Source organism: Drosophila eugracilis, unplaced genomic scaffold, assembly GCF_018153835.1.
Source record: "Drosophila eugracilis isolate 14026-0451.02 unplaced genomic scaffold, ASM1815383v1 contig_386, whole genome shotgun sequence".
Classification (NCBI taxonomy): Eukaryota; Metazoa; Arthropoda; class Insecta; order Diptera; family Drosophilidae; genus Drosophila; species Drosophila eugracilis.
In genome coordinates, this window is record NW_024573245.1 from 340,780 (window position 1) to 364,067 (window position 23,288).

Genomic DNA, 23,288 nt, shown 5'->3' on the forward strand with positions numbered 1-23,288 from the left:
TGCAACACAATAACTTTAATGGTTAATTATCTCAATAATACAGACAATATTTCCAGTTTTGACTTTCCAGAAACAACCTCCAATATAACTATTAAACACATTACATATTTCAATACATGCTTGGTTTATTTGAATGATGAACCTTAATGAAAGAAAATACACAACTCTAGAATGTATGCAAATATAAGTTTGAATGGATTTGTTGAAACTTAATTAAGAACTTAGTGTATTGGCCTTTAACGATGGATAAAGTAATCTCAGTAACATACAAAATACTTATAAAATACATGGAAGAACTTATTTGATTGGCACTTGTGGGTGTGTAATTGAAGCTACAACCTATCGATTGGCGTTTATTTATAAACACGAAATTAATAATACTACGTAAATCCGGGGCCAGTTATAGCACCTCAGTTAGCATGCGATTCTTAATAATAATGGTTGTTCTTAAGTCTACCAAGTGGATTATTTACAGTCTTGAAAGATGTGGGTTATAGTCCGATGGTACCCCAATATCTTTTGTTCAAATTTTTACACCAGTAGATTGGCCAGCCGGAATGGGAGCCAGATTGGTTCCACCAGCAGTCTCCGAAGTAATGAGTTCCATATATTGGAAGGGCACATTAAAGCTCTGGCCCTTGTGCTCCACCAGCAGGTGACCCCGCCCAGTGGACGCCCCCATTACGGTCACTATCTCGCCTTTCTTTAGCTGCTGTGCATCCGATTGGCTCTCCTCGGGAAAGCTCATTTTCATGACCCGACTCTGGGGGTAGCCCAGCTTAGAGTTGCCGGTGATCGTGTAGGATCGAGACGGTGGAACGGGTGGTGGACGTTCCTGTAAGAACAACATTAAAATTAATATTATTGAGCAAATAGTAGTTTTTATAATATGAATCTTTTTTTCCGAAGAAACTTAGCAAAACTTACCAAATCCAGTCCATAAAGGTTACAGGTTTGTTGTATGATCTTCTGGTCGCACTTCTCTTGCGGATCCGGCGGAGGAGTTCCAGCGATGGGCTGTGGTCTGGGTCTGGTCACTGCTCCACTGATGCCCAAGCTCGTTGACTTGGCCGAAAGACGTGGTACTGCTGGTAAAAAAATCGAGAGTTAGATATATTGCCATATACAGCTTGGATATAGGAATCCCACCTGAACTGGGAGCTGCAGCTGCCACTGCGGCAAGGGCCGCCATTGTGGATGCTGCGGCCTTGTTCTGCGCAGTGGAGTTCTGTGTTGTCTTCGTAACCGGAAGAGGAGCCGACTGAGTCTGTGGATGACCTGCGGCCCTGGAGCGCTTGGCCGCGCCACTGCCCACCTTCTTACGCCACCACCAGCCACGCCAGGTGGCCTGCATTAGAGTGGCGCTCTTGTGCCGGATCTCTGTCCGCAAATGTTCCAAGTGCTGGCGTATGCCCTCGCTAAGGAAAACATGACGCTTGCCGGGAGCCCAGGCCAGTGTAACAGATCCATCCAGCACAGGTGTTTGCTCCATGGCGTACTGCAGGATTAACTGGCAATCCTCCAGAGCCTTGTCCTCGCTGCGGCGTAGAAGACGAAACGGGGCCAACATCCGATAGCGGGCGTTGAACTGCTTGAAGCGCATGCGATGCGGAAACCCACTGGCCATCAAGTTGACCGTCTCCAGAACCTGCAGGGATCTTATCTGTCGTACTACTGTGGCCCGATCAAAGCTTCCAGCAGCCTCGTTTCCGTTGCCGCGGATGCAGCGAACAAAGTGTGGACGTGCATGCACCAGGGTTCTTAGCAGGTTGTCTAACCTGGTATGGAAGTCCTGTGTCAACGTGGACACTGGCTCATCTCCGTTCAGCAGATCCGAATGCGAGGTGGGCGAGATCCGGAAGCTTAAGCCACGCGGTGCCTGCGGCTGAGCATAGAGAGCCTTCAGCTCGGAGCCAAAGAGATGGGTGGCGAAGCCGAAGTTGCAGGTGTGCTTGTAGAAAACGCTGACCAAATCGTCGGGAACCACATCCCGATTGGTGTCCAGAAAGTCGGTGGTGTCGTATTCAACCCGCCCAGCAAAGTGTCGGATAAGGAACATACGCGGATCATGGGGTTCTGCGGTGGGTTTCGTCTCCAAGCGAGTGGAGCTGCGATGTTGCACCTTCAACTTGGTCACATAACTCTCTGCAGTGCCCCGAACTGAGCACTCAGCGTCCAGCATACTTAGCAGACCAGTTCTCAGAGAGGATATCAGGTCGATGCAGGGGACATTGTCCACATAATCCACTTCTGTGTCGCACACGATGCCCTCATCGCGACATGACTCCACCGAGGACTTAAAGATGTGCGTATTGTAGAAGTGCTGCATGGTCTCGGCGCATAGATTGATGCACAGATGCTCCAGATGGGCGTGTGGCGAGGGCTCCTCGAAACCGAACATGTCAAGGATTCCTATGAATCCATCGGTGGCATGGCGCACTGCATTATTAAGGGCAGCCATTGATTTGGACCCCGCGTTGCCGCCGCCAATCGTGGAGGCGTGTTGGGAGGCGGCATCCGCTTGGTTGTGCACCGATTCATTGGAGTCCGAACTGAGAGTGCCCAGTGTGGATCCCAGACGTTTCAGACTGTTGGCCCGACGGACAATAGTGGCCACCGTGCGACAATAAAGCGCTTTTGCCAGACAATCCCGCGTCATGTTGGCATCGCCGTCGCCACAAACCGACTTCACCAGCTGGCCACGAACATTATGAGTCCGGGTAGTCAGTCCACGGAATAGGACTGCCGGCGGAACGCCCAAAAGGCTGGCCACCGAGTTCAGCTCTGTTTCTCCCTTTACGTCCACTTCGAGGCCCTGTGAAATCAATATATTCTTCGTTAAATTTTTAATTAGGGGAATCTCTCAATATTAAATGTTAACCGATATAAAAAAGCCTTTGTTTATCAAAAATATTTCTCGCTCAGCACATTTTTTCCGCAAGGCAGTTCAGTCGTAAATTACCCAGTGTGAATGAATTTTATATATATCGAATATATAAACATCAGCGCGAGAAATATTTTGGATGTATGAACGGAAGGGTTCGAGCGGGACTCGAACTCGCGCGAACGGATTCCGAAGGTCACCACTCTAACCAGAACACCAACACAGCATCAGCGAACGCGGTGGCGAACAATAAATGTAAGCAGAGGTGAAAATCCCCGCTAGATGGCGATAATGTAATGAAATTAAATACAGAAGGCTCTTTAAAAAAAATAATAGCACCACAAAACAATCAAACTCAACTAAATAATTGTAAATAAGTATCACGTAACAAAATCTTTCAAATACTACTTACCCCACCATCAATGAACTGAACATTTCCCAACAGCAAAACAGCGGCAAGGACACGAACAACGTCCAAAAATGGAATGCCCAGTATGCCGAGACAAGTCTTCCAAGCCTGGAACCTCAAGGCATCTTCCGGCTCATTCTGGCCAGTGTCTCCTCGCAAATAACGAAGATTGGCTGGCGAGTAACCCTCCAGATGTAACTTCTGGCGCTCCTCTCGACTGAGACCCGCCAGCAGTTGGTAGAATATATGGTAGTTCTTCTCCTTCGGCAGCGGACGGATGACGCGCGTTTGGTCCAAGAAGTAGCAGTGGATCTTAGTGCGATAGAGAGCACCATCCGTAACTTGTACTTCGATGAACTGGCCAATGCGACTCGACTCCGAGTTGGTGGTGGTCTTTGCCGATCCCAAGGATCTCAGGACTGTAAAGGCAGCGGCCAAATGCTTGAAGGCATCTGTTTCAGGACCTCCGCCGGCAATGGCGAAAAGCTGGCGCAGCATCAGCATTGCGTTGGCTGTTTTTCCAGCTCCCGATGTTCCCGAAAGGATAATGGCCTGCGGATATCCAGTCTCACTTTGCTGACGCACTGCCTCCTGGACGATCTTCTGAAGTTGCGGTGCCAGTGGCATGGCGCGGGTAGAGGTGAGGGTCAGAGGGTTGCCAACGTCCAGGTACGGGTTGATGGACAGCAAGATCGGACCGACATTCGTCTGAAACATGGCGCAAGATTAATGACAGTACATTAATTATCCCGATGAGTCAAAAGGTTTGGAGGTCATTCAGACGAATTCGAGGAAAAATTGGGGTCGACAAGCACTTTAACAAAATACTTAACAGTTCCCAAAATAAGCATTGTTAGAAACTTAAAATACATAAAAGTTTAAGTTTTTATCAAAACAAATCGTAAATAAATTCTTTAAGTCCTTAATGTAAATAATAAATCTTTAGTAAAACTTCTTGAATTAGACTGATACCAGTAAACATTAACCACTACGCTCTTTGGTAACTAAACACTGTCAATAAATGTGCAAAACCCGATCCCAGCCCCACCTCATATATGATCACACCTCATACCCATCTCCGACTGCCATTCTGTTTCCCCTGACTAGACCAGATCGACTTCCTTTGCCTTCCGCCGAGTAATTGTCGAAATTAGCAGTTAATCTGGGGCTGAGTGCAAACGGAGCTGGGTTTTAATGACAAACTATCACAATAATTGCTTGAGACCCGTCTCCGGGACCGGTTTTGGTTGGTTACTGATCTTCGGTGACTATAGAAGTGATTTGAAGAGGCGGATCCCGCTAATACTCACAAAGTACCGCTGCTCGTTGAAGCGGGCCTGCAGCGTTCGCATTACAGCATGCTCGGTGAGCGGTCCGGATAAGTGGATAAGGTCCTGCATGTCCTTTGGCTGAGAGTTGGCCTGCTGCTGCTGCAGCTTCTGTTGACCCCCAGCGAATCCGAATCCAAACGGCAATGTCTTCACACTCTGGCAAGGATTCGCGTGCTTCGGCTGCGGGATAAATGGCAATTGTTGGCTGTGGGCGTGGCTGAGGTGATGCCCTCCGCCTACACCATTGGTGCCCAGGTGTCCAGAGTTGGAGGTGCGCATAGGCAGAGTGTTAGAGTTGGTGTTGACCGGGGCATGGGAATGGGAACCATGCCCCAGGATGTTTCCCATGCTGCTTATGTGCGGCAGCGTCCCAGTGGACTGACCATGTCCGCTGCCACTCTGGTGGTGCGACAGACCCGGCTTTTCGACCAGCTGGTGCGGAAGTGGGTGTGGAATCGAGGTGTTCCTCGCCGACACCACAGCTCCGCCTCCTCCTCCTGCCCCAGAGCCTGAGTTCGGTGGCAGAGTCTGGCTGAAGTTGTGATTCTGTAAGGAGAGTGAAAACAAATAAACACCTCAATATAAAGAAAATAAGCATCAGTAAGGAAAAACTTGTGTCGAAATATGGAATATTAAGGCTGCCTTTGTATTATTTATATGATATTTAAATATTATTTACTTTTTCTTATAATCCTAGAGAAAGGATATTTGTATGTTGACTAACTTACCTTCGATGCTGAATGATGTCCATTGGCATGCTGTTGCACGGCGGTAGCAGAAAGTCCAGCACCGCTGGAACTCAGGTTGAGATTGGGACTGGAGGCATTCAGATCGAAATTGTTGGCCTTGGGACCCGCATTGGGTCCAGTTGGAGAGCTGTGGGACTGCGACCCGTTTGCCTGACTCTGATTTTGACCTGGTCCATGGCCCACATGTAATCGATTTCGCAGAGTAACCAACTCGGTGCTCAGGCTCTTGAGCCGTTGCTGAAGATGAACTGCCTCATTGGATGAAGATGCATCTGAAAAGGAGAACACAGCTTTTATTAAATTTTAATATAAAGCTAAAATACCTTAAATGGTGTTTCTTCTATAAAATGTAATAATAATATCCGAAATGAAAACAACTTGATATTATTCTTATTTTACAATTAACACATTTTTATTTGTCAGCCACTCAGAATCATCTCATATTCTTGCCTGTATGACTTATGGGCAATAGTTAACAGAACAATTTAGTTGACCATCTTATATAAGTTATGCGTTCGTAGATGAGCTAAGATGCTCGCCAGGTACCTTCAACTAAATGAAGCAGTCCTTAAATAGGATCTCAGGTCGACTAAGAACGCATCAAAAGTCCTTTGTCTAGTGAAGAAAGGAGGTGGATGAGGACTTGGAATACCGCCCTCTGATCATGGGTGGAATTGGTATGCCTATCCTCATGGAGGTGTCCTTTGAAAGAGGATAAACAACTGGACGCCGCTCTTCTACCCATCGTATCGGCTCGGTTAAGTTCTGGACAGTAACGTCCATTTTAATGCCGCATTTTCCCTGATGCCGCTGAAAAACGTCTGGCTTGTGCATGATATTGTGCGGATCGCGATAATAGTCCCGGTATTTCTGGCTTTCCATATAGAAATTGTCGATCCTATCTAGTTCGCTATAGTCCACAATGCCCAATCCGATTCGGGGAGCGAAGCCCAAAATGCCTTGCCTGTGAATCTCTGCACTCTGGGCCACTATCCTCATATCCACTTCAGGAACGGTTTCGCCTTTCATCTCCAACACTTTAGTGTAATTCCAAATTCAGAGTCAATATATTAAGTATGTTGTTGTAAGGACTCGAATATAAAATGTTTGTTAAGTAGCCAAAACTACAACACGACAGAAGACTCAGAGAAAAATAATTTACGAAAACCAAATTAATTGCACGTTTCTGTTGCTTTCATATGCATTAGCACCTGTCTGGTTCAGTAAATGCTGGTTTCCTTCTTTCTTATAGTTTTTACTTGTTCTAGAAGTTCTACGTATATATATAGCTTTTATAGTTTTATCATAAATTAATAATTGTTAAACTCGGGAAAAGTTATATTATTTTTTCCTACATCGGTTCTTTTGACACATCCACCAGTAAAACAAAGATTCTGAAAGAGAACTATTGGCTAACGCCGAACACCGTCCTCGATAGTATAGTGGTTAGTATCCCCGCCTGTCACGCGGGAGACCGGGGTTCAATTCCCCGTCGGGGAGATATGTGTAAACATTTTTATTTTTTTATGTTTAAAAGTGTATTATTAACAATTATTAATCACTAATCACTATTTTCTTACAATATATTAAAGCTAATCAAATTAAAAAATAGCGGAATATTTTGAATTTTGGAGCCCGGATGTGTTTTATTTGTTTTTTCTTTTAATAGCTTAAAGAGGGATAGAACATTTTTTAATCTTGTAAGACTGATAAAAACAATTCTTTTAAACAAAATAAATAAATGAAAAAAGAAATGTAAACATCTCCCCGACGGGGAATTGAACCCCGGTCTCCCGCGTGACAGGCGGGGATACTAACCACTATACTATCGAGGACGGTGTTCGACGTCAGCCAAAAGTTATATTTCAGAATCTCTTTTTTACTAGTGATTTCCTTAAGAAATCAAAATAGATTTGGCCATAATTTTAAATTACTTTTGTAGACTAGAAGGAAAAGCTATACAATAAGTAATAACTATTTATTTAAGTATTTATATATGGAAACGTTTTTGTTTTTTTATAAATTAAACAAAGACGCCGAAGAGGTATTATGTATGTATGTATTATGTATGTATATGTATTATGTATCACTAATATAAATTACAATGTTTCTGTTTTTTGGCTAATTAATGGCGCAAATATTTTACTATTTTAAATCAAAGTGGTTTTGTTTATGATTTGAAAGCAAAATGCATTTCATGGTATGTTAAACTCCTACTTTAAAAATACTTCATCATCTGACTTAATGGAAATCTTCATTATGGCGAAGAGGAATTTGTTTAGTTCTAATTAACAAGTCAATACAACAAAATTGAATTCACACCGATTAATTTCGCCTAGGCTAACAGACATTCATGCACGCGAATCGGTCGGATAGGCTTGTGCCGACGGAGCAGCAAAAGTCATTTTAATAGATATAGATGGTGAACATTTACATAAAATGTTAATGAACCAATTTCGCCGGAGTTGGAGAAAAATAGAGACACAGAAAGCGCAAAGATGAAACACAAAATTGGCGGCAGGTGGAGACCAAAATTCAAAGAACTGTGTACATTTAGAATATAAGATCAATGAGAAGACTCGACGAACAGCTTATAATGCCAACTGATTTATGAAGACTTTCAAAACAGGGCCGAGAGGTCATTGTTACAACCCAACACCCCGAACTAACAAGATTTTATTAAGTTAATGCTTTTGAGAAACCTGTCCACTGCCTTTTACAGCCCAACCAAGAAATCAAACTAATTAGCTAATGAAAAACGAGGAAAACTTCGAAAAAGAGTACTACTAGCCAAGGTATACCTTCGCCCGATGGATCTCTGAACCAAAACAGAGAGGCAGAGCTTAGCTTACAACAAAATCAGAGTCGACAAAATACAAAAAACAATATCATTGATGACTTTAACTCTGACAGAGAAAACCAGTTTTGGTTTTTTAGGTTTTTTTGTGTTTTCTGTTGCCCAAAGCTGCACTCAAGAAATATAAGACAAAAGCCACAGAAAAAGGTACAGAAAAGACTTCCATCGAAGTCATGCCAACAGTTTTGAGTCTTTTCAGGGTTCGTATATGATGATTAGACCTTTTCCAATTTAGTGACCGACAAATCAGGCTTTTATTAGACCTCAGAAGAAAAAGAGTGGTGCTTGCCAACCAATTAATTGGTGATAATTTCACAATCGAAAGCATCACTAAAATGAACTTTGGAATATTTTTAAAGTGAATAGTAATTAGCTTTATTGGCTTTTCCTCGTTGTTTCTTGTTTATGGTCTCCGCTTTTTGCATGCTGGAGATGGCGAGAAAATTTCTTGGAAGCTGAGTAACAAAGTTGGCCCAAACTGGTCGCCAAGCACAAGTTATATGTCGTTGGTGGCGCACTGTGACTTGGAGAGAAGGGTAACGTAGAGGAACAGTCGCGTCGCACAAATGAAATGTTGCAAGTCGAGAGGCAAGCGACACCCATACAGCCAGGTATCCATATATGCGGATTCGGCTTGTAGTTATTGCCGATGATTATGAATATGAATGCGATCGACTGCGAATGCTCATGGAGGTTGATTGAAAAACATAAACCAGCAGCCCAAGATGGTAACGACAAGTAAGCCGAGAGCCAATCAACTGACACTTTAGACAGATAGTCCAGAAAAGAAACCCAGCAAATTGCTTTAATGGTCAAGCTCAATGAAAAATTTGTAGAACGAAGCTTAAATAGCAAACAACGCTTATATCTCTGCCGGCTTTTGCTTTGTTATTACAAAATACATACCGATTTATTAACACTAAAGTAAATGGTTAAGCGAATGTAAAAAAGTATACAATTAATTTTATTTGTTTCCATAAAATCAGTTGGCTCTAAGCAAAAATTATAATCGTAAATACGCAGAATTTGATTTGATGAAAAGAATTAATTTCACAAATTTAATATATCTGAAAAACTTTCGAGAAAATTTTTGTTACACTGCACAGATTTAAGGAATCGAAAGACTTAAGCAACAAACTATAAATTATCGTGATGGTAATTTTACTTAAGCACTTCGTTTGGTTTAAGCAATGAATGTCAAAGTTTATTTAAGTTGTAAGTTTTAAGAGTCCTAATTTCGTTAAATTGTGTTAAGCAATTCAAAAGACTTAAGAAAATTCATCTCTCATCTTCAAATAAAGCCGAACTAAAAACAGACTCTCACAGACTCCTATCCTGCATCTAATACCGCTCAGATACAGTTCAACTTACCCTGCAGCTTCTTCTCCGTCTCCCAAAATTTTTGCAATTCGGTAAAGTATTTATCCAGTATGAAGACTTTTGACAGGCCCAATGTGGCCATCGTTGTTGAACATTTGTGTGGCCACGGCGATTTTCTTATTTGAATAATGCCGTATACAGGCTCTCACCGACACCGATACACTGGCAAATGGCCGGAGGAACAGGTTTTCGTATTCGTATTCGTATTTCGTTTTTCGTTTTCCGCACAGGCTCTGGCAGGCATCTATATCTATGGCATACAAACCGAACCCGAATCCGAGTCCGAATATATGTACATACATATATTGAAAGACATATATATATACGTATATACGTATATATGTTAAGGCGGACGTATGTGCAGCTGCAACAAGTGAAGCAACCGCACAGCACACGAAAATAAGTAAACAAGCGAAAAGAATGCAGAAGGGCGAGCGGCGGCCAAAAACCAAACCAAATCACAGGGAGCCTGGCCTGGTCGTCAGGTTTTGGTTATGGTATTGGTCTTGGTTCTGGATCTGCTTTTGCTTTTCTTATATTATTGTGCTTTATTTTTTCCCCTGCTTTTCTTGTTGTTGTTTTTGTTTTCTTCGCGGCCGCGCTTATTTTCTCGTTTTGTGCAGACTTTTTTTCGTCGTTTTGGTTTTGAAAAACGAGTTTCCAACTTCAACTCCAGGTCCAACAGGCAGCCAGCCAGAGACCCAGTGTAGATGTGCGCTTAGATACCTCGAAGGTACACACCACTATACACCAACGGACCAAGAGGCAGGGCGGTGGGATGTGAGATGGATTCGACTTTTCAGATTGATTCGCTGCCGCGGATTTTACTAGTGGCACTTTCAACTCTCTTTGAGCAGACGCGTGACCTCTCCGCCGATTAATTATAAACTTTAATTGGGTTTTTATGCGATCGTTTCACTTGGTTCGAGTCGAGAGAGAGAAAAAGAGAATACGAGTGCGAGCACGCGATGTGAGCGATTCAAACTCCAGACGCAGACTGATCGCCAACGCTGGAATGGATGTGCTCCCTAAGATCTCGGTTCGGGTCTCTCGTTCGCTTAACTCTTGGTGAAATACTCTCCCGCTCGGCAGGTATCTTTTCTAACAGGTAAAAGGCTCTACCCTCCGAGATGCGTGCAGTTGTTCAAATATGAGGTCAAGTGTTTGAGCCTCCACCCGCCGACCATCTCGTCTCACTGGTCGCGTGTTAATTAGTGACGATTGTTTGTTGCTTTGCTGCATTTTGCAATTCCCACAGCACTGCAGTGAAAAATGCAAATTGCTTACACGAAGGTTTTTTGTTTGAGCAAAGTACTAAAACACAGCGTCTTTCCAATAACGATTAGTTTTAGCAAATAGGTTCGATCAATTGTAATTTATCTATCAATTCATCGTATGTATTTTCATTAATAAAATCACTTTTAAAGTTAACGGCTGAACTGCTTGCAATAGGTTCACTGCTTTGGGTTTATACGATAACATTTGATTGGTAAAAGTTGTATCGAATAACCGGTTCGCCAGCCCTGAAGACAAGCAGTGTATACTGCTTGATAAAAACGAAATTACTGCTTTGTCTTAACAATGTCTCTTGTTACTGCTTGCAGTCTAGGTTCTATTTTTTAACCGTTTAAAATTTATAATTTGACTAAGAAATGTCTATTGAGAACTTTAAAATGTCTTGTGATTTAAATCGTAAAGTTAAAAGAAATATGAAATTTCGATCCAAACATAATAATAAAACAATTCGTAATACCCTCGAGATACTGTTTGTTTTAATTGCATATATCAGTTTAAGATATTCTCTACATCTGTAATGTTTTCAAATTGCAATTTATCAGATTGCATCGATCAAGTCAATGACAAACTCAAGTCCGCCGTAAACTTGTCCATTCTTTTTATAAAGAATAATGAACTTGTTTAGGCCCTGAAACAAGATTGATGGCCAGTTATGTGGCTCAATCTTGGCGTTTCTAATATAATATTCGCCCTTTCGAAAGGGGCACATCTCTCCGACCGGAGGCAAGTTCGAATCTTTAATCATTGGTAGAAAATATTTACCAAAATAGTTGGTAAACCAATTGCACGGCTTGGTGCGCACCTTCATGTTACTGGGGACCCAGTCTCCATTCCTATATTGATCAATATCAAGCCAAACTTCATAGGACTCGTCTAGGTCGACATGATTAATAATTGATCCATTTAACAGTCGTTCTCTCCCTAAAAGTCGCGTTGTAAAAGTGAAAAGAGTTTCCTTATCACCTTCTATAGCACCAATCGATTCTACTCGGGCCTCTAAGTTCATTCCCAAGCACTGTAATTCCAAAAATGAGATAATTAATATTTTACCCATTTTAAGAACTCAAAGTTCTCGATTAGTAGAATGACTATACCATTGAGGCTGTCCACAGGATCAGAAAAACTTTAAGCTGGCAGGGCGGCATTTTTCTAATATACACCATCAGAGTTTATGATAAAACCACTGGCCTTGCATTTCCTTCTTATATATTCAGATCAGGCTGCGAAAATGTTGCATGTCTATTGTCGATTTAGTTAGTTTTCACCACTGGTCGCTGTCTGATAACAAGGGGGAGTGGCTACAACTGATGTTTCACGAAATTAAAGATCCATATTACATCATAAACACATACACACAGTTAACTATTTTCCCGATCAAAATATATATCCAGTTAGTTAAAATATATAATTATAATTGAAAAGTACATCCACATATACGCGTATATAGTAATAATTAAATCCTACCTGTTATATTTCCTGTGGTTTTATTGCACGTCTTCTTTCTTTTGGGCACAGGTAATGTGTAAATGGCCGAGAACTTGGAAAACCTCTCCACCACAGCTTTGGTCCTGCTTGCCTTGAAGTCCCTTTATATCTTGACTTGGCTTGACTTTTCCTGGTGGGGATGTGGATTTGCACTGCACTTCGGGGATTGAGGCTTTCCTTTGCTTTGGTGATGGCGTTGCCGAACTATGAATCAGAGACATATATCTTCTACAGTCAAACACCTTCTGAAGCTCTTATATTAAATGAAAACATTTAAGCATTTCTGTGCTAAGCGTAAACCTAAAGTCTTAACAATCTAGTATAATCTTATCACTGCTTATAAATACACTTAAGTTTAAAAATAAAATATATAATAATACTTCATCTAATTCAAAAATATCTTTTATAAGGCTCCATTACTTCTCTTTGATTATAAGCAATAATAAAAATCTTACAAACTAATAGAGACTCACCTGACTGCCTTGTGATACTGGCAGAAGAAGTCTGGTCGCATGCGATGTCGGCATAAGGAAGTCTTCGCACAGCCGCAGGACATCATCATCCTCGCAGTTGTCGCTCTGACTTGTGGTCTCGCTCTCCTGATCCTTCGCTGGCAATCCATCGTCGTCCTCATCCTCCTCCTGATTCCGCCTCTTGGGCTGGGCATCCTGATGCACCTGCGGACTGTACAGAAAGGCCGGAAGGGAATCCCCTAGAAAATCCGGTATGTTCTCAAAGAAGTCCGCTGTTCGCTCGTAGCTGCTGCTGCTGGCATCGGAGCTCTTGGATCGCGAAAGCTTGGACTTCAAGCCGCGACTCCTGCTTTTGTGGTAGGTCAGCAGCTGGTGGCGGCCCACGTTATAGTCGGCATATGTCTGGTCCGGCAGCAACATATCAGCCTCATCCTGATTGACCTACCAGCTAGTCAACAGCTGGAAGAGAACATTCAATCATAATTAAAAACAAAAAAAAACGCAAAACCAGAAGGAAAGATATTAAAACTTAATGAGTTGTAAAAACATACTCAAAAGAGCCTTGTTAAAATTGGCAACAAAAACAACACCGTTTGTAATTTAAGATAATTAATAACAAACGTAAAAAGTCTTTAAAAAATGGCAAACAAATTAAGCGCATTTGATAAAGAATTGGAACTTTGCAACGAGGCGAAAGTAGGACATGGGATTTGGCCTGCTTTTAGCGTGTGCTAGACGCATCGAGTTAAGCTCCAGGCGAAAAATCAATCGCGACATCAACTCGCATTTTAATTGCTTTTAAATCAAGTGCGCATGCGTCTGGGGGCAGGAGGCCAGCTTCCGCGTCTGCAGGTCCATAAACCTGTCAGTTTATTGGCGCAGCCGATTACCACGATTAGCGTGACCATGACGAAGGTGACAGACACGGACGCTAATGCCTTTTACTGCCCAGCTCAGTGCTCGAACGGGAATGGATCTGATCTTGGGGCGGGGCTGCATGAGGAGATGGACCTGGACATGGAGGTGGACATCGAGATGATGATGCAGCCAAGGGGTACAGACTCAAGCACATGCAACATGTTGCAAGCCCGGCTAAACAGATGAGTTGCTTGGCCAAATGAGACGCAGTATTTACGCCACACGCGGCACTTCCCCGTGTGGTCTGCCGAGCTCTCTGCCTGTTGGCAATTAACTCAAATGATTGTCATAAAGTGTTGGACGTGTGTGGAGGCACATGTGGCCGCCATCAGCAGCAGAAATCGGAGACCAGGCCGCTGGCGTCGGCATTTTTCAATGTCAACACAGCGGGCGGCAGCTTTTGACCAGGAGGAACACCAAGAAAAAGTAACAAGGAAATTCGTTCAGAAATGGTAAACTTTAGATATCAAGATATCAATCTTAATTATAATATAAGACAAGCATTAGAGCTCTTACATATCTATTTTATCTTTATCATTTTCCATTTTTCATTTGAGATCAACAGTCTCGTATAAAAGTATAACAAACTTACTAAGTTATAAAGCCTAAAGCATAAGAATTTCTTTTAATATTTAATATAGATCATGTTAATGGTACATGGAAGTGGCCAGTCTGGTTTTTCTCTCACTGTAAAAGTCTGTCTGAGATCACAGGTATCTGGTTTATTACGCAACCTGTGAGCAGAGGCTTTCTCAAAGGAAGGGGTAAACCTGAAAGGGCTATTCCCACATGGCCAACAATCTAGTACTTTGATTTTGTCAATTTATTGCTGCTGATTGGCTCCACTTCCCCCTCTTTTCCGCCACATGAAGACTATCTACAGCGACTGACAGATTACACCGACAAGGAAATGTTCGGCCATAAATCGGCTTAGCCAGTGGAAACCAGCGGAAACGAAACGGCAGCCATTCCATCCGGAACAATTTGGCTATCTAAACATGGCTAATCGCCTGGTCCCGTCCTTTTAGAATGAATAAAATATGTCATCTAATAAATGCGCATGGACAGCAGGAGCTGGAGTATCAGTATCAGGTAGCGACATCGCATAAAATAAAATAAATCTCATAAATATGCAGGCTGTGGAAGGCGGAGAGATGGAGATGCAGATGGAGGTGGTCCGTCGAGACCCGTTCTCTGGAATACCTTAGCTACCTGGGCAAAAGTAGCGACTGACTGGGCCTCCAACTGAAATTTATTTATTCTAACTACGAGTACGATATACAATTTCCACTCCAATCTGTAAAGTGGAAGACAAACGCTGCTGTGGGTCGCTCCACTCCAGCTGGAAACTTTTCTTGCAAGCTCCTCCCTTCGGACCCTTAAGATCGCTTTCTCATGTGGGGGGCCATTTACAATTTGCATTCCCTGCCAGTTCAACAAATCAGCATTCATACAACTCAGGTATGAATTAATAAGTTAGCTAAAGTTTGGACAGCTGGAAATGTTTTTTCTCATTTCGAGTGGGAAGTAGCCCACAGTTAGCTTTACGGCACAGATATTTGATACTACTAATGACGTAACCCTGGCTTCCCATATAAAAAATGAAGAAATGAGAATACAACAATACATTCCGATATCAACAAAAGTTTAATTTTTGAGATAAACTTAAAACCCGCCTGGGCAAACATTTACAATCAATTTGAACCCATCGACTGAGCAATTTCCCAGGCCTGCAGATGATTACAGGTCTAGGATCAAGCCCTTCTCTCGGGTCTAGAACTCCTCCCCCGTGCTCAGCGTATAAGAAGTGCACTTTTGACTTGCTACATGGAAATTACATGATTTAACTTAATTTAATAAAGAGCCAAGGGCACTACTAACTCCTTCTCTGGACTATGTCGGTGCCCCGAACAACAACAGCTGGTATCGCATCGTGGTATCGTGGCTCGCTTTTGTGATTTACCGCATGTTTCCTCCCCATTCCCCAAAATCCCTGCCAAGGGTCGAACACCGCCCCCGCCAAGCTTCACATAAAAGTACACTAGTAATCAGAATTTTGCCTTAAATGAAATTGAAATTGGTTTCATCGAAATAGGTTTTTCATCCAGTAAACTCGGGATATCAAGTAATTTGCAAACAATAATATCAAGTTATTTTTTAAATCCAAAAAAAATCTATTTTCTTAACAAAAAAAGTTGTTTGTTGTTATTAAATAAATCAAATCACACATACGAAATCCCCAATTTTGTAGACCTGTGTAGCCAGAGATGAAGTTTTCGCTAGAGTCAAAGTCAAAGTCAGAGCCCTGGCGTCTTGGTCGTCCATCAACGTGGTGGGGCTGCTGCGGATGCTGTCCCCGAACTTGGCCACACTCCAAGAAAGCTTCTTGCCGCCCAATTATATGGGATCTTTAGGCCGAATTCGGACTGCTGCAAGGTTTCTCGCAGTGTATGGATTTGTGTAGATCAAGAGATTTTGATTAATAGGTGGTGGTTGCCAGGGTCTGGACGGTCTCTACCTCTGGAGATCCGGACGACTCCTTGGCCATGGCCTCGGGTTAGACATTGAGAAATATTTTTGCGAATCGAGTCGACAGACGAAGGCAGTCGAAACTCAATGAATTTAGCGTGGTGGTTGTTGCTCTTGTTGATTTGGTAATCGCGTTTGTTCTGCCCGTTGTTTTCTGCCCAATTGTCTGCGTCCTTTTATTGTACTGCAGAACTTGGCCATCTTTCACTGAGAGCCCAGCGGATTTTAGGCATTAATAATAATTTTCTAAGAAGATCGATATCTGAGTGCTCATGTGCCATGTTTTTCATGTTATTATAAATTTGCATTTAAAGTTTTTAATGGTTTCGTTTAACGCTGAAGTCAAAAGGTTAACATTAGTTAACATTTAACATTACATACCTTTAAATAACAAGTGCATGAACTAATGTGTCTATTGACTGACTAAGCACCTATTAAGGTGAACCCTATCAAGTCGTTTAACCTCCTTCCAAAACACATAGTACCTTTACCTTCCCGCTCGGGGCTACAATTAAAACCTTACCCAGCTGCTAGTTAAAACACAACGAAAATACAAGGTTTATCCAGAGAATCAGCCACAATGTATGCGAATTTCGATTCCGCTTTGAGTTTCGCATTCGGCATTAATATTCGCATTCCTGCCGAACATTTTCAACGGAACTTAAATGCATGAAAATTGCAAATATCGTCACGTTTCTGGCTTTAAGGATAATTACGTGTGCATAGCTCAAGATGCTGTGGATGATGTTGTGTGGGGAAAAAAGGGGCAGGCAGTCTTCAACCTGTGCAAGATTCAATTTACGAATTTCACAGCCATAAACAAAGAACCAGCAGCCAGCGAAGAAGAGATTTCAGTCACGAATGAGCCCAGGAGCCGAGATCTTTGCTGATCTTGGGGGATACGGGGGACTCCCAATGGAGTCCCAGATGGAAAATGGAAAGTACTTGGTACGACTCTTATTAAGCTGCTTGCCAGAAACCCAGAAGCGGAAACGGATGAGGAAGCGGAAGGCGGCAGTACACTCAGCAGCACGTAACGTGCTAATTTATGTGGGAGTCCCGGTCTATTCTCCATCCCACTCAAACATCGGCACACCTGCCATCTACCTCCTATCCTCGAACCCCTTTGCCACGAAGAAAGGTGTGTGAAAACTTTTAATCGAATCTTAATTGCATTAGGTCCCAACAAGGCTCATCGCTCCAGCTTTAGATCCAACTCCAACAATGCCAATTTGAAGCACGACGATCGCTCCATAATGGATCGATCTAAGTTTAGGTGCATCAGCGGACACAATAATAGTTACGAGAATATTTTTATTTCTATATTTTAAAGTTTATATTTTAAATATATATTTATTATTTTATTTATTATTATTATTAAAAATTCTGTAAAAATATATCTACCAATTTAACAAATATATGTCTTGACGAATTGAGACTTTGTTTAGAGGGTATTCTTCGCTAACCTCCACTGTGCATTCATCGATCTATCCGCATTGCGTTAAATTTCTTGTCGCGTGCAGGTTACGCAATATCGTATCGTATCATGATGCATGTGGATGTGGATGCCAATGCCAGCACGTGTAGCCCGCTAAGGACCTGGCCAAGATCACGATCGCAGTTGGCCCACAAAAACTTGTCCACACCATTCCGACGGCGCTGCACATTCACAGTGGCAGTGGCATTGGCATTGGCATTGGATCGATCTCCAATAAAAGGAGGCAAACAATTAGACGGCTGCCGTGCCGGGACTTCTCTGCTCTAAGAAATGCCAGAGTTCTTCAGATCGACTGTTAATATTTATGAATTGCAAAACCTTCGCATTGCCATTGCATAAGCCATCATCAGTCAGTTGGCGTCGCTGTGAGTACAAGATCGATCGCCTGCCGACGGCTTCAACTTGACCTCTTGCTTTCCTCTGATCTTGGATCTTAGCTGTTTTAATGCCAGAGGTAAACAAACCAATCAGCGGAATCTTAATGATTGATTTTTCAAACGAATTGGTGGGTTCGAGTTTTCCTATCAGAACTTTAAAAAATATTATCTGGATTGGATTGAATTGGATTTTCGAAAAGCTTACTAATAGCATACTATAAAAAGTTTAAAAAAAAGTTAAAAAAGATTGGGGACAAGCGAAATTGCATTTCCAGTTTCTATAAATCATATTTTCTTTCGCAATAGGTTTTTAATTGGGTCATGCGTGCAATAAATTATAGAGCCCACCCCCATATCACGCAGTTTAACTAAACCCGACCCAATTTAACTTAACCTGTTTGCTGGCAATTACTTTAGCTAACTGCTCCAAACTAACTTACTGCAATTTTTTATCGATATGATTTTCCTCACAGCAAATTAGTTTGAAAGAGTGCGTGGACAGAAACGAGTTTTTAAGGGGTTAGTAAAATGTTAGTCAAATATTTTGCTTTAAAATTAAATATTGTTTAAATCGGTTTATATATATAATATACTCTCCTGTTATATAACTCACTCTAAGGCTTACATCCTCAGAAATTCCGATCTTTGGTCTATGTTATTGTTCAAATTTTGAATATGTTTTTCTCAGACTTAAACTTAGTTTACCCAGACTATCGTCTTTTCTTTAACAAATATTATGTATTAATAAATGATTAAAATTATACTATTTAACCTGTAAATATCAAAATAATCTTGACATTATTTTTATTTGTGTACTAAAGCTTCCAGATTTTGGGATCCTACCATAAACTTGCCGCAAAGCCGTAAATCAGTAAGTAACCTGCTATGGACAAATCTTCTATTGGAAACCGCATATTTATCTATCTCTCCCACGCGGCAAGTCAAAGAGCACCACGAGGATCGAGAGAGGGAATTCCTCAATGGGGCTCTGTGGCCAAACAAATGTGGACACGTTCGATGGGCAAGTGACCCACGAAGGCCCCGGCACAGACTCACATACATAAGTTGGCCAAACCCCGAGGAACGTGAAATATTTTTGTAATTTGTGCAGGATGCGATAAAGAAAATGCAATCGCAATTGCCATGGCCATGTCCATGGCTATGGAGCCAGAGAACTATGGCTATGGCCAAAGCAATTGCACACCCTTGGCCACTATTTCCGCATGGGCAGAGTGGGTATGGATCAGCGGATAGTTGACAGCACACACAGCTGCGCACACCCACAACGGATACAGATGAAGGGGATTCTGTACTGGAGTAACTGCCGCTTCGGGGTCCAATCCCGAGATTGGACCTAACCTCGCATCACCTGAACATCTTGCAGTCGATCGCCGAACCTGGGTCAAAATTGCTTGTCGGAATTTATTCGCAAGGGTTCTGCGATTGGCCTCCGCTGGATTGGTATGCCCAGTTCCTGGGCCACTAATTTGTGACTGTTCCTCGCAGACAACAGGAATTTCTCAAAAGTGGAAATGCTGATTCGGATTCGACACACCAAAGCCACGGATCGGGCAATTTACACAATTATGGAAATCATCTGGCATGAACTGCGGCTAAAAATATATAATCCGAATGCTGAAAAGGGGATCAATTCGAAAATTTATCAAGACTTCGCAGGTTCTATACCCTTCCAGTTACATACTGTTTATAAATCTTGTTACTTTGCTTAGGGAATCGATCTATCTGTATCCAAGACCTCTGAGTTTTATAAAATATTACGCAATTTTACAGCAATACTGAAAGTTTTTCCCGTTCATGATCCCAACATTCAGAAGCCAATATCAAATATTGACAAATCTTCAAACTCCATTTGCTGCTGGGCAATAAATATTGTTCCTATCTGGGGGTAGATTAATAAGCAGTTGGCTGGGCACTAAGCAGAGGCACTCACGATTGACATTGCAGTTCCAGGGGCGCTCATTAAATATATATATATCCTCGACGGGCAGGCGGAGACACTAACAACTAATTAACACTTCCAGCTACTTCCACGCCCACCGGACCGGCTAACCGTTTGCCGGCTGAATTAATGAACGAATTAAAGTTTGCGTGACGACATGAAGTCACTCGAGGACTGAAGGGGTTGGGATGTGGATGGGATGAGACGCTGCAGACGACGTCATAGCCATCGTCACCAGAATCGCCACCATGGAAAAATCGGAGGCGGGCAACTGACTGCCATTCAGACAGGCCAACAACACAACATCAGGCCAGCCAAGAAGCAAATGTCGTGCCAAACAAATACCTCAAGAGATCGCCGAGGACAGGGAGCCAAGGAACTGGTTTTTGGCGGCAACCTCATCGCGACATCCAGCGAAAACGAGTAGGAAAACACAAGGATTCTGCTCGAATTTGGGAGCACCTAAGAAATGGAGATCGTAATAATTTTAATGGGTCATTTTATATAAATGAAGAGATATATGTTATATTGATTTTGTTTTGTAAACAAACGATATAAAAATGTAAACACTAAGCCACTCAATAATAAGTCAAATGGGAAAACAAAATAATTAGAAATCCCAGCTGGCCTTCCTTAATAAAATCCTCAATGCCCATTTCATAATAACAATCGCAATAGGCCTTAACAAAGCTACCAGTAATGTGCAATAAAAGATTCAAATAACTGTTATTATAGCTTGTTAGGTCCTGATTTTCCTGAAGTGATAACTTTAAAATACTCTAAGATACTCCTGAAAATCAGCCTTATAGATAAAAACTTGCTCAAACGATCCAACGAAGTAAAACACCCTTTACGAGGATATAATGGCAAAAAATTGGCATAAATGTTTATGATACAGTAAGCGGATGACGACAACGAAACGGCTGAAGATGATGAAAAACCGGAGGTCTAACACCGCCTGTCAGCCAAGTGGAACGTTATACTCACAGTCGTACATACATGCATTATTTGCTGGATTGCATTGTCTGCGAAGAAAGTGAATTGTAAATTGAATTGCATCTGATCAAAATCAACCCAAAACGGATGTGAAACGAAAACGTGTGTCTCTCACCAGTGGAATACTTTTAAGAGAAACTGTATAAAATACTTATGAGAGATTAGCTGGTGGCAAGGAGACGAGGAGGAAGCATTCCGCTCGAGTGACAGATGTAAAAGTGTCGTCTGCCTGGCTGACATTGATGCATTCGTATAGTCGTACGTTTTCCCATCATTCCATCGGCAGACGACGATTTGCAATACACGATGCACAATGTGGCATGGGTGAGATGATGCCCCACCGCAATATTTGCGATAAGGTCTTTCCTGGGATGGAGCTAAAGGGCCCAACCTGACAGCCTGAGAATAATGTAAGATGGAGAAGACCTGAGATCCACACCAAATACAATGCTAAATTATCTAACATTGGATCTTCTTGGGTTTGGTTGAATGATTCTGGGAGAGTTAATTGATTACAGGAGAAGGAATTTAAAAAAGATGAAATATTAGTATGCAGGTATAGAAATATGTTAGTGTTCATTATACTCATACTTTTTTATTGTAATTTTTTATATTGTCTTTTGAATACATCATCCAGATCTTGTGAGTTATGTTTTCAATGGGCTGTTCTGAGAGCGTGTAAATAGCCGTAATTAAGTTGTTGCGTGGGCTGCTGTACAATAACTAAAGAATTCATAGCTCGAGGCTTGTAAAACACTATTCCTGCAGAATATTCTAACTCAGTTTGCGGTGCGTGCTAGGAATAAGTTTTCCATCAAACTGGGGCTCATTAATCTTCCCAGGAAGAAGAAACTTGCGCCCTCCAGCTTATCGAAATGGTTAAGACTTAACCCTTTGCATCCGCAGAAATTAAATTGTTTTCGCAACTGTTCGCGGATCCACAATCCCAGCACTTTCGCACCACAGGTGGTTCCACTGAATCTCGTGCAGCCCAGACACGCAATAAAGGAAAATAACGAGTAAATTTCACTGCGGTAGCTTATTTATCGACGGCTTCAAAGATTCTAATGAAAGCTGTCAAGAATCGAGAGGTTTTACTTCTTTATTAGTTTATGGTTAACTAATTCTTTAGGGGTTATAATGATGAACAAAAATAAAGTCATTATGCCAATGGTCTCTGATTTCGAATTTATAAATCAACTTCCTTTTTTTTCTCCAAACTTCTTTTAAAAAATTTATATAACCAGTAATCAATAACTATATATAAAAGAACCACTTACATTCTTCAAGTTTTAAATGGACAAAAAACCAACGACACGAAGGATTCTATGTCTGGGAACTGGGAGCTGTCTTTTATGTGCTAGTGCCTCTCGTGTCCCTTATCTTTTTGGGAATGACAAAAGTTGCTACTCGAATCATGCAAGCTGCCGAGCCTTGACCATTCCTTGATCCCCCAACCTTGTGGTTATTTCATTTCAATCAAAGAAAAGCTGCGCGGACCGCGGATCATGCCCCGGCTACATGTTCATTTGTCATGGCTGGGGATGAGTACAACCAGAACGACGATGGGCAGAAGAATGGAAACCGAGGGCGCCCAGCGGGAACGCCAACACCTAAACACCTAAGACCCCAGGCCAGAGCCGACAAACCATACATACATAAATCGCCAGCGAAGTGACCCTTCCCGATGCCAAGGTAATTGCGTACTTACCGCTCTCAGCGGAACCTGAACCTATCCAAATCCAAATCCAAGTCCAAGGCCCAAACGAACCGTAAGGTGAATTCGAATTCCCTCGATTGCGTGCCCGTTTCGGGAATAGATTTATCGTCTCGTTTGAAATCCGCACTTTATTTATGGCAGCTTGGCCACATTTCTCTGTGGATCTCCCCCACTTATTCTTATTATTTATTATTCTATCAAGCGTTACACTGTCAGCACCAGCACAATTCACAGCGCGCACTTCGAGAAGATTACGAGATCGAGATCTCCAGGCGATCGAGTTGCGAGCGCAGGCTGTGTGACTACCGTACGAGGCGACCTCGAGAAACAATCTGCAGCGTTGCAGTAGCTCCAAAGCTTTCGGAGATGTTTGTCTTCGGCTCGGGCCACTTGCAACTTGTTGCATGCAACTTGTTGGCCTGGCCT

General features: G+C 42.2%; 3 protein-coding genes and 2 non-coding genes across 5 annotated transcripts; 1 reads left to right on the forward strand and 4 right to left on the reverse strand.

Annotated features, from left to right (window-relative positions):
• Positions 1–107: 107 nt before the first annotated feature.
• Positions 108–22,902, reverse strand: LOC108106173 (unconventional myosin-IXb). Its single transcript, XM_017213094.2, is given in 11 exon segments — positions 108–835; positions 928–1,085; positions 1,150–2,815; positions 3,297–4,001; positions 4,604–5,170; positions 5,353–5,645; positions 12,371–12,491; positions 12,493–12,595; positions 12,865–12,920; positions 12,922–13,323; positions 22,854–22,902. Coding segments are annotated over 10 exon segments (4,344 nt in total). The 5' UTR covers positions 13,285–13,323; positions 22,854–22,902; the 3' UTR covers positions 108–523.
• On the reverse strand, positions 5,764–6,452 carry LOC108106175. The gene has a single exon (XM_017213096.2). The coding sequence runs from the start codon at positions 6,400–6,402 to the stop codon at positions 5,989–5,991; it is 414 nt and encodes a 137-aa protein (XP_017068585.1). The 5' UTR covers positions 6,403–6,452; the 3' UTR covers positions 5,764–5,988.
• Trnad-guc lies at positions 6,802–6,873 on the forward strand. The gene has a single exon. It is a non-coding gene; the product is annotated as a tRNA-Asp (tRNA).
• Trnad-guc lies at positions 7,137–7,208 on the reverse strand. Its single transcript has one exon. It is a non-coding gene; the product is annotated as a tRNA-Asp (tRNA).
• LOC108106174 lies at positions 11,361–12,051 on the reverse strand. The gene is made up of 2 exons (XM_017213095.2): positions 12,001–12,051; positions 11,361–11,921 (listed from the first exon to the last, which is right to left on the reverse strand). The coding sequence occupies exons 1-2, from the start codon at positions 12,049–12,051 to the stop codon at positions 11,445–11,447; spliced, it is 528 nt and encodes a 175-aa protein (XP_017068584.2). The 3' UTR covers positions 11,361–11,444.
• Positions 22,903–23,288: the final 386 nt, after the last annotated feature.